This window comes from Embiotoca jacksoni, unplaced genomic scaffold, assembly GCF_022577435.1.
Source record: "Embiotoca jacksoni isolate LCO1_2020_lvr unplaced genomic scaffold, fEmbJac1.0.p SCAF_23, whole genome shotgun sequence".
In the NCBI taxonomy this organism is placed as follows: domain Eukaryota; kingdom Metazoa; phylum Chordata; class Actinopteri; family Embiotocidae; genus Embiotoca; species Embiotoca jacksoni.
This window is the reverse complement of record NW_027185374.1, coordinates 6,474,620-6,485,800: the sequence shown is the minus strand read 5'-3', so window position 1 is coordinate 6,485,800 and position 11,181 is coordinate 6,474,620. Positions and strand designations below refer to the sequence as shown.

Sequence of the window (11,181 nt, the reverse complement as noted above, 5' to 3'; positions counted from 1 at the left end):
AAGTTCATTTCGAGTCTGTATATTGTCTCTGTGCATCATTAATAGTGTGTGCATTTGAACTACAAGTCAAAACCCAAGCAAGAATGACTTGACTCAGGCAACTGAGCAATGTCAAACAATACCGACAGAAATCCTATTCAAATAGTTTTTAAAACCATTACATTGGATGCAAGTTGTTGTTTTTGTTGTGAGGGGAGGGGAGTGTCCATCAATCCTTACGCCAAACAAAACGTTCAACGTTGCATTCATAGGGACCGAAAAAAAAAACTAATTACAAACTGAAAACAACACGTTGGCACGAGTACAACAACATAGGAGACGAGGGATATAGTGCAACTCATGAAAAGACTAATCTGCACACTTTCGTGATAATCTCTCATTTTCCTTGTAGACTCCCAAGAAAATATATATTTTTTTCTGTTCTGGAAAATGACCATTAAATAACCACACAATGCAAATCAAGTTGGACAAGAAAAAAAGAACATTTATTTGCAATGCTGAATTATCCCATCCTGGCCAGCCTCCAGATGATCGATCCGACCCATCAGAGGACTTGTCAGCAGAGACGTTTAGTCCAGCTGTGTGGAAACAAAACAGGCATTAGTCTCAATCAGTGCATTGCTGTTTCCAGATGAGCAACAAAACAACATGATGTGCTTTTCTTTTAGGTGAAAGACAAAACAAACAAAAAAATAAAGAAATAAATAAAGGCAGTGTGTTTGAATACACCGCGTCTTCCTTTAATTGTGTTCACTGGCTTTACCCGAGAATCTGCACACTTTACGTAGATACTAGTTACGGCATGACGGTGAAGAATAATTTATATTTGGGTAAAACAACTTACCTTGACGAAGCCGATGTCTTTCGCGTATTGCCTGAAGCACTGGCGGCACATGTTCAGCCCGTATTTACGGATCAATCCGTGTCTGTTCGAGCACACTCGGCTGGAATAAAAAAAAAAAAATGGAAAAAGAGGGATTATCGCATAAATTTGATCTCAATTAAAGGCCGTCAACAAGAAAGTTAAGTGTCAGGAGCACTAACAAGGCCGCCCGAGCACAAAGCTGTGACGCTAACACGGAGCAGCTTCCAGCGCCATATTAGCTCGGGGTCGGCGCCCATGCGGTGCACTTTTGATGACATTTTTATCAGTACGAGACGCACACAAACACCCTAAAACGCGCTCGCTGCAGCTCATTCGTCGATAATATACAAAATAGAGGTGACACTGACCAGGACCGGGAACCCTGTCCGAATTTTCTAGGGTGACTCCAATAGAGCTGCTGATGGCCCATCTTGTCTCTTTTCACTCGAGCGTCGGAAAGGAAGAACGAAGGCCGCGCCTGCGCAAATAGGCTTTCTGTGGATCTGCTTCCGGCTGCGGAGTTGATGAGTCGCGCCCTCTAGAGGCAAAAGGAGAACTGCAACGTGAAGCGGGGACAGAGCACAGGAGGCGGTATCCAGAATCACTTACTTCATTTTTATATGCAGTAAATCCTGAGGTTAAACCCTGAAAGTGGTGAGATACATCGATATTGTTTATCTTTAATTAAAAAAATACATTTTAAAGTTTATTTTCAAATATTCAGTAGGCCTGATTTGGACACACATGACTGACCTGTGTTTCACCAACTTGTGACTCAACAATATTTTGTTTAAAAGTTACAATTGTGCACATTTGTCAACTGCTTTTTTTTTTTTCGCTGATGGATTGAAAATGAGAATACATTAAATTTTATGATGAATTCATTCAAATGTGAAGCAGGAAGTAAAATATGTTTTCTTTGTTTTGTTTTTTTTATTTAAATGATCTACATATTACATTGTAAGCCCTATCTTTGCACATTTATGTAAGTAAGTTATTCTTCGGGGGGACAAAAAAATGAGGACATATTTTTACAGTTACCGGGATTTACCAAAAATCGTTTTGTCAACAATGAAAAGTCATTTTAAAGTGTAAGTACATGTTCCCTGAAGTAGAATACAAATATTTATTTAAAAAGCTTCATTTGTCATTCATTCATATTCTAATAACGAGTATTTTCTTTATATATTGTTTTTATTAAGGATTTCCACCACACAACTGTGGGAAACACAACAACTTTGAGTCACTGTGACGGGGCTCGTGGTGATTTAACAAGGATATATTTTCTCAATCGCAGCATAAGCACTACACTATACGACTTTAGATGAAATATGACATTATATATGGTTTCAAAGTTAAAGTCATAGTCATGTATTGAATAGGGATGCAAATAAGGATTATCTTCATTATCAAATCATTTGCGGATGATTTTCTTCATTATCCAAATGTCAGAAAATAGGTAGGTAGGTAGGTAGGTATTTACTTTATTAATCCCAGAGGGGAAATTTTTTTCGCTACAGCAGCATACAGAAGCAATAAGATAATAATAGAAATAATCGAATAAAATAATAGAATAGAATAGAATAGAATAGAATAATAGAAAAGCAATAAAATAGCAGTAAATAGCAGTAAAAAATATAAAATATAAAATGCACAGTATATACAGTACATTATATATCTATATATATCTATATATATATATATATATATATTATATATACAAACAAACCAAAATAGTGAAAAGGTGCAGACTAAATTGGTTTGTTTTGACAAGCAGCGCAGTACAAAAACATATTTGGTTTATTATCATGAAAGACAAAAGTAAAAAAAAAAGAAAATATTCCCATTTAAGAAGCTGGAATATTATAATTGTTTTGGGGGGTATTTTTTCTTTTTTTTTTTTCACTTAAAACAAAAATAAAAGACGAAACGCTTCATCAAACATCAAAGCAGCTTTCCCATTAATGTTCTACCCATCAAGTAATTGATGAATCGACTGATTGTTGCAGGTCTCGTGCGGACCAGAAGAAGACCACACCTCCTCCTCCTCCCCCCCCCCCCCCCCAGCTGGACCAGTGCATTGTGGGACAGCGGCAGTCGGTGGTAGGTTCCGTATTTGGGGGTTGTTGTTTTTTTTTTTTTTTTTTTTTTTTTTTGTAAATTTGCAGCTCGCCGTCAGTTCGCGTTTCCGTGCAGCTCGCTTGGAAGGTATGGAAGGAGCACGGGACGCGCCGCCGTGCTGATGCCTCTCGGTGAAAGGACCGCGCGGGCCGCTCCGGTTTTAGGTCGAACTCGTCGTTGAACGCCGGTCGTCGCGCTTCGCCGCGGAGACGCCGTTCGGTCCGGAACGGGCTGCTTCGGTAAGTTGCTAGCCGGAGCTAGCATCTCCAGGATGCTCGCTGTCATAAAAAAAAAAAAAAAAAAAGCCAAAACCGACACGATTATTGTTGTTGTTGTTGTTGTCCCCCCCCCCCCCCTGTTTGCTACGCGAGCGTTTTTTGTTTTTTTTTTGATATGATATAACGTAATAAACATCGCACGGTGAAATGGACCACCGACGGGGTGGGGGGGGGGGGGGGGGGGTTTGGAGGCTTCGCGCGGAGACACGGTCGACGCGCACAGTGATGCCATTTAACCGGGATAGTTTATGGTGGGAAGATAAATAGTTGACCAAAAAAAAAAAAAAGCGAGAATACTTCGAGCTGCAGAACAGATATTTCCAGCTGGATTTGACGAGTGGATGTCATCATTCAACACGCAAAAGCCAAATACGGACATGCGTATTGCAACTATATATATATATATATATATAAAAATTGGACACCTTTGGGATCGTATCAGCCGCGTACTGATTTGCGTAAATATTATTTACACGTTTAGGTTCACTTTAAATTAAGGCTGGGCAGCATATTGGTATTATGTTAATATGATATGATACCGTCTTAGTTTTTGGAAATAGTAATATATGGCATATATGTCTTTTCATAGTTTTGCGGGCTTCACCACACGACACCGATGTCATTTTCTGAACTCACCGGGCTGTTCTGCCGTTTGCCTACTTGCATACATTACTGACGATTATTTTTGCAAAAACTCTCGTGGTGTATATGTGCTTTGTGGAAACGACAGTAGTCGATCCCTGCGATATCGGAGCATTGTCAATGTGGAGGCATTCGGTGCTCAAATATCGTGACGTTGGATTTTCTGGTAAATCTCTCGCAGCCCTTACTTGCATGATGTCTTACTTTGTTAAATATATATATATATATATATATATAGCAGCAACCAGGAATGTCTGACAGACTCTACCGGCGATGAAATATGTATCCCGGGCACCGTAAGCGACCCACTGCAATGACGTTCGGTCTGGTAGGGATGCGACTTTTCGGTTTATATACTCCAGGAGGCAGATTAAAGGGGTCAGGGCAGGAAGGCTGAGAGACCACTAATTTAATAACAACTAAAATATGGAGGTTTGTGCTGCAGATCTGAGCAGAACGGGCCAATTGATACTGATATACTGATAATGCAGTTAAGCGCAGAAACCAATGCCGGAGAAAATAAAAGAAGCCCTGATCTTTACTCAACCGATCATATAAGCGAAGCTGTGGATATTGTGAGGAAGGACAGAGGAATACGTTTGCTGTTCAGGGCGAGGCATGGATTTACTCATACTTGTGGTTTTAGTGATTCCTCGTGGAGAGACAAAGCGGCCCGTTGTGTAAAATGAAACGATTGCGAAGTGTACTATCGGTATATACTGACGCTTAATCCATTATTATATACGTTCATCATGTCATCATCCTACAAATTTAGGTTAGATTTGACTTTATTCATCTCACAGCGGGGAAATTCGGTATTTCACTTTCTTGCTTATTATAACAGTGCTGTGCAGAAGTTTTAGGCTCTAATAGTACGCTGGGGAATATTATATTTACACAAAGAACAGTAAAGTGAATAGGCGTGATTTAATCAAATCGATATTTTGGTGTTGCCACCATTCTGTGTTCATGACTGCAGCAGTTACACAGTTTTTCAACTTAACTTGTCAGGTCGTTTTTTTGTTTTTTGGAGAACGTGCAAGAGCTCTTCTGTGGATTTAGATGTTCTTTGTTTCAGCTTTTATTGCTTCTCGTGATCCTACTAACTCACTTTAGTTGAGGTCAGAGGCCGCAGTCGCAAAACCTCCTCAGGCTAAAGCTTGCTCTGAACCGGCTGAGGCAGGAAAACGCCATAAAACAAGGGGTGCGTCACTCCTAACTTTAGAACTCGTGCGTTTTTGGCCTGCCAGTTTTTCACAAAGCATTTTAATGCTAAAAGTGGCAGAGAGGTAGACTCCAAAGTCGCCAAGAGCTTCTCACTATGAGTGTATTTCTGCTGGTAAATTATCTTTTGGAAAAAGAAAAAAAAAAAGAAGCATTAATACATTTTCAAAAACAACATTTCAACATTGGTGTGTTAAGATACGATCATTTGCACAACTAAATTCAGCACGTCACCCGTCTGTCAGAATTATTAATCAAACTAAAATCAATTCTCCACAACCTCGTTTACCTGAAAAAGAGGGTTCGAGGGCCATTGCTGCATTTCCAGGGAAATTGGTGCACTATATCAAACTACTGTATTAAAGTGTGATTTATCAGTCAATCAATGCTGATATAATACTTAACAAGTGAATACGATATAATTAAGTTTCTTCTTTTCTTTGTTCCTGATTAAAAGTTTCTCTCGGAAGCTTAAAGGGAAAGTCTTACTCCGTACCTTTTCTTGCCGTTTAGCAGGACTTCTGGTGGCAAGATAAGATTCTTTGCGAACGTAGCCGCGGGGGCTCTGGAGGAGGAAGCCATCTGTTGTACGTACTCCCCCTTCTTCTTGTTGCCGGAGATATTGTTTTTTTTTTGTTTTTTTTTGTAACTCAGGATTTACGTGCCGGTTGGTCGTTCCACGCTGCAAAATGAATTTGGGACCAATCGGATTCCCCTCCCCGGATGGTACTGCTTGATGAATTCAAATGTAAACATCAAAAGTGCCTCAAACTTTTGCAAAGTACTGAAGGGAACATTTTCTGAAAAGGGTTCAGCGCGAGAGTAAAACCTGACCTTTTGAAATGGTTTGATATCGTAACGTTAAGTCAAACTATTTGCTGTCTACAGATTCAAAGCGTATCATACGGTCGTCGCCAAACAGAGTTTGCTCGGTTATTATGCAAGTGGTTCAGTTGTTAACACGTGACCTACATTACAGTATGTGAATGGGATGCCAAAAGCTAATAAGTGGACCTTGAGTAATGATTTCTGACTTCTGTCAGACTAATGCTCAGTACGTGTCCTGCACACATAGTCTGGACTTCTGTAATTTGCAGCAGTAGAACGTGATTAAACACTACTTCGACTACTTTATATTTGATTTTACACACATTTCGAATATTGCGATGTCTTGTCCGTCAGGAAAAATATCCCTATTAATATTACAACAATGGTTTGAACTGTATTGCTGAGCCTCAGCTCTCACGATGCACTCACTTTATCTCCTGGTTTATTTTTCATTCAGGTGGTTCATGCTCACTGCTACCCGCTGCCTCCCAGCAACCGTCATGCCTTATGGAGTGTTCATTCGCCACCAGTGACATTGCAGCGGGATCCATGTTTACAGCAACAGTTCATTTTGCCAACAATTAGCCTCACAGCAGCTTCTTTTTAATCGGGCTCGTTCTGCTCCCTGCGCAAAGCACGGGCGCGCTACCACGACTGCGTCTCGCTCCCCTACAATCGACTTCTCTCCCGCCGCAAGAGGCCGACCCTCTATCATGAGATTCCGAATCTACAAGAGGAAGGTGGTGATACTGACTCTGGTGGTTGTCATCTGCGGACTCGCTTTCTGGAGCAGCGGGAGGCAGAAAAAGAACGAAGGCGGCTCGATCCCCAAGGAAGTGGAGCCGGTGAGGAGGAGCAGCAGCAGCGCTAGCAGCAGCAGCAGCAGCAGCAGCGTCAACAATCACATCCAGGCGCAAGCGACACCTGCGGTCAGCCGGGCGCCCGTTCCTCCTGCCGTACAAGCAAATGACACGCACCAGGAAAAAGCAAAGGATAAAGCCAAAATCCCCAAGCCAGAGGTAGATAACACCACTTTAGTCTACCGTGGCATTGTCTTCCAGCTGAACTTTGACCAGACAATAAGAAACGAAGAGAAGTTTAAGACGCCGCGACAGAAGGATGACCTGGTTGTGGTGGTTCAGGTCCATAACAGGCTGGACTACCTAAAGCTACTAGTGGAGAGTTTGCGGAAGGCCAGAGGTGTGGAGGGCATACTGCTGATATTCAGCCATGATTACTGGTCCCCCGACGTAAATAAATTGGTGGCCTCTATTGACTTCTGCCAAGTCCTCCAGATTTTCTTCCCCTTCAGCATCCAGCTGTACCCCCAGGAGTTCCCCGGACACGACCCCAGGGACTGCCCCAGAGACATTCCCAAAAAAGACGCCTTAAAGCTGGGATGCATCAACGCGGAGTACCCCGACTCATTCGGCCACTACCGGGAGGCCAAGTTCTCCCAGACCAAGCACCACTGGTGGTGGAAGCTCCATTTTGTATGGGACAGAGTCCGAGCTCTCAACGAGCATAAGGGTCTGGTTCTGTTGATTGAGGAAGATCACTACTTGTCTCCGGACTTCATCCACCTCTTAAAGCTGATGACGGCTCTGAAAAAGGAGCAGTGCCCCGACTGCGACATCCTCTCACTGGGGAGCTACAGCCACATCGGCTACTCCAGCAAAGCAAACAAGGTGGAGGTAAAAGCCTGGAAGTCCACGGAGCACAACATGGGGATGGCTCTGAGCAGAGAGACATATCAGAAACTCATCCAGTGCACCGACACGTTCTGCACGTACGACGACTACAACTGGGACTGGTCCTTGCAACACCTGACCGTGTCCTGCCTGCCCTCCTACTGGAAGGTCATGGTGACCGAGGCCCCGCGGATTTTCCACGCCGGAGACTGCGGCATGCACCACAAGAAGGCTTCTTGCATGCCCGTCAGCCAGAAAACCAAGATCGAAAACATCCTGCAGACCAGCGGGAACCAGCTGTTCCCTAAAAACCTCCTGATAACAAAGAGACTGCCAGCCAACGGGGCCGGAGGGGTGGCCCCTCACGTGAAAAACGGGGGCTGGGGAGACATCAGGGACCACGAACTCTGCAAGAGTTATGTTCGATTACAGTGACCTTAATTGCTACTATTATATATTATTGTCTCTTTTGCATCCTATATAAAGAAAAAGTAAATCTTTATGGACTATTCTTCATATTGCCTGTTTTATTGGACTGTTTTCTCGGATTGTTCCAAATAAAGACGAATGTTGGATTTTGGGCTTCTTTAACACAAATGTGACTTTACGTTGACTTATTGAAGTGATTCCTGCATCGTTTTGTATCGGTGACATACTAAACCATATGTTGTTGTGTTTTCTATAACAAAGCTTTCAGATTAAAACGTGTCTGGTTACTAAAAAAAAAAAAATGTAGAACATCTCTGACATAGGTGGCAAATTGGCGAGTGGTCATAAGTCTGGTGAATCTGTGGACTTGGCAATCCCCCTGCGCGCGCATAATTAATTTGAAGATATTTATATCGCACAAATTTGCTGAGATCAAAGGAGATCCTTTGAGACACCTTGTTCCATTTAAATAATCTCCTTCTCATCTCCAACAGGTTTCTAGAGCAGACCAAGGCGTCTCGTTGCTACCGAGGCCGCAGAGAGAGAGAGTGCGGCTGACGGTGCGCAGCATTAGTAAAGTAGCAGGTACATGATGCAGCACATCCAGAAACGACAGCCGTTTTCGCCAAGTCGTGTCTTGAGCGATGCACTGCAACTAGATCAAACCGTGCAGGGATTTTGTGCTTCTGTTTTGTTGCGACGCATCGCTTGTCGAGTTTTAACACTTTCACGGCGGAACGTGGAAGCTCGAGCTACGGTGTGAGGTTTTCACAGTGGAATGAATGCACCTGGAGAGATCCCGAGGCACCGATACGCGACTTTCTCCTCTCTGTTGTTGCTATTGAAGACGCATTTACATTTTAAGTGCTCAGACCACAGCTCGGTATTGATGGTTTCCGCCGAGGCCCGGGCTCGGTGGCTTCTCTGAGGCTGCATTGATTCCCCCCCACCCCTCCCTACCCCGCCCCCACCCACCTCCACCGCCAACCCATCCCTCGGGCAATGTTTTAACAATCGGTTCTGCACACTGTTCCAAAATCTAGAATAAGTTATGGCTGACTGGACCCTCCCTACAGCTCGCATTAAACACATCCCAGGGCAGACTGCTGATGGCCTTTCAGAAATGCAGCTCTCAACATAGAATTCCGAAACTTGGCATGAATAAAACATGAGACGCCTAATGTAACGCTTATGTCCTCAGTTGAAAGAAATGGATGAAGCCTCACAGAGGCACTTCTGTGACAGGCCACACAAAATCTGCGGGGTACAAAGTCCCAGTTCATTTTCGACGCGCGAGCTCAAATGCAGCGCGAAGACGTGCCGTTCTGGTGCTGCTGCGCTTGAGGTCACGTGACCGGCGAGCGCGTGCAGCTGCTCCCACGGCGGAGGCCCCCGTAATTGGGCCCGTACCCCAAGGGAAACGGCTCAGAATAGAATTGAGAATAGAGGAAGCGGCACTTCGCTCTGGTTTCTCAGAGACTTGATGGAGCATTAATGCTGCAGCCTCACAAACCGTTAACGTCCTGCGCTTCGTTTGGAAGCCCGGAGGTAGCCACGGAGCCAATCCCTCCTTTGCATTGAGCATTGTGAAAAGCAGAGGACGTGTCCAACGTCATCGTAACCCTTTTAACAGCTCAACACTTGGAAAGAAGTCCGAGCTGACCTGGGCAGCACCAAATGACACTGATAGAAAGCAGTGCAGCATTTAGCAGCTAAACAGTAGGATGCTGTGTTCAGGAGTTAGTGGGTTCCCAAATTAATGTTATGGACTTCAATATACAGTTCTAGGTGGCCAGAAACATGATTTCATGTTCCACTTGGCAAGTGTGTCACCAAAAAGACAAAGCGAACAGTGTTTAAAGCCAAGTGTCCAATGTTTTTTTTTTTGTTTATTTGCACCTCTTGAAGGTCAGCAGACACAGGCATTCCAGATCCAGATATTTGACCCATTACACTTGTTTTGTCCTGTTCCTAAACTCCCAGTTACACCGTTGGTTTATCTATTGACAACGCGCTGATCGAAACTTGCCCAGAATCCAAAGCCTCCCAGTCAGCTAAAAGCCGATTGAAGAAGGAGCTTAGATTCCGGCGTTCCATTTAATTGATCACCTTGTTGTCAATATACTTTATCTAACCCAAATCATTCCTTAACCTCTGAACCTATTACCCAATGAAGCATGAAATAAACTTCCCTGAGGAATATGTAAAAGATGAGTGTTTGTCCAATGTTTTGTCCAAAGGAAACGTATCAAACATAGCTAAAGCAAATCAATGCACCAATTTCTATTCTGACCATTATCTTAAACTATCACGTTTCTGCAGCAAACACCGCCACTCCTTCTTTAGGCTCCTATAGTGCGGAGAGACTATATTAAGTCATTTATAGCTGCTGCACACATTGCTAGGTAAACAAAACTCTGGATCAATATATTCAGACAAGGGGAATTGATTTAAGCGGGACCTTAGAGTGGGATTCTCTCTCAAGCCTATTGAATTCCTCTCAAGTGCGACCCATTTCCCTGAAGGTGCAAGACGGATGTTTAGCGAGCTCTCGCTCTATCCTGCACGCCGGTTTGATTCCTATTCAAATGGGCAGTAGGATTAGAGGCTGGGTTTGTTATGTAATGAATAAATAAACGTGGTGAAGGGACAGAAAACGACATGGGAGCGCATGCTTTATAGTCGGGTGTGATGGGAGCTCCGCTTCTCAGTGAGGCGCCAATCCTGATTGATGCCTGGCTCGGCATCGATGTGAGCAGCCTCAGAGAGATCAGTCAGTCAGTCTGAGCTTTTTCGTGACACCCTGACAGCATTATGGAGTCAGTGTGCACCTACACCTCTCGCACCGATGCCGCCACAGCTAAGCAGCTGCTTTAATGGCTACGAGTGCTTGTGCTTCCTCTAAAAGCGACTCATACATTATGGAGGGGGCAGTTTTATTCTGCTCTTGGAACATAAAATATATATGAGGTAGTAGGCTGAAGTAATACATTTGTCAAGAGAGAGAGAGAAAGAAAGGTAAGAAGGTATACATAATCAGACAGTATTTCCCCTGTCTGTTTAAATGATGGATGGTGATGGGAGAATTCCAAAGCTCCGGTTT

At 43.5% G+C, this 11,181-nt stretch overlaps 2 protein-coding genes across 4 annotated transcripts; one reads left to right on the top strand and one right to left on the bottom strand.

Annotated features, from left to right (window-relative positions):
- Positions 1–463: 463 nt before the first annotated feature.
- rps29 (ribosomal protein S29) lies at positions 464–1,342 on the bottom strand. Its single transcript, XM_069158513.1, has 3 exons — positions 1,234–1,342; positions 845–944; positions 464–578 (listed from the first exon to the last, which is right to left on the bottom strand). Exons 1-3 carry the CDS (start codon positions 1,293–1,295, stop codon positions 570–572), a joined length of 171 nt encoding a protein of 56 aa, XP_069014614.1. The 5' UTR covers positions 1,296–1,342; the 3' UTR covers positions 464–569.
- Positions 1,343–2,985: 1,643 nt separating this feature from the next.
- mgat2 (alpha-1,6-mannosyl-glycoprotein 2-beta-N-acetylglucosaminyltransferase) lies at positions 2,986–10,287 on the top strand. Of its 3 annotated transcripts, none has more exons than XM_069158511.1 (3): positions 2,986–3,225; positions 5,647–5,717; positions 6,416–10,287. In XM_069158511.1, exon 3 carries the CDS (start codon positions 6,672–6,674, stop codon positions 8,082–8,084), a length of 1,413 nt encoding a protein of 470 aa, XP_069014612.1. In that variant the 5' UTR covers positions 2,986–3,225; positions 5,647–5,717; positions 6,416–6,671; the 3' UTR covers positions 8,085–10,287. The 3 variants fall into 3 exon arrangements, with proteins under 3 accessions (XP_069014612.1, XP_069014611.1, XP_069014613.1); XM_069158510.1 differs by having other exon boundaries at positions 5,644–5,717; XM_069158512.1 differs by lacking the exon at positions 5,647–5,717.
- The last annotated feature ends 894 nt before the right edge of the window (positions 10,288–11,181 follow it).

What these genes read in the sequence shown, in the direction of transcription:
- rps29 (XM_069158513.1), bottom strand. Translation starts at nt 1,295, where the DNA reads ATGGGCCATCAGCAGCTCTATTGGAGTCACCCTAGAAAATTCGGACAG. An exon ending in GGACAGGGTTCCCGGTCCTG is followed by an intron (nt 945 to 1,233) that starts GTCAGTGTCACC and finishes TTTTTATTCCAG; the next exon opens with CCGAGTGTGCTCGAACAGAC.
- mgat2 (XM_069158512.1), top strand. Translation starts at nt 6,672, where the DNA reads ATGAGATTCCGAATCTACAAGAGGAAGGTGGTGATACTGACTCTGGTG.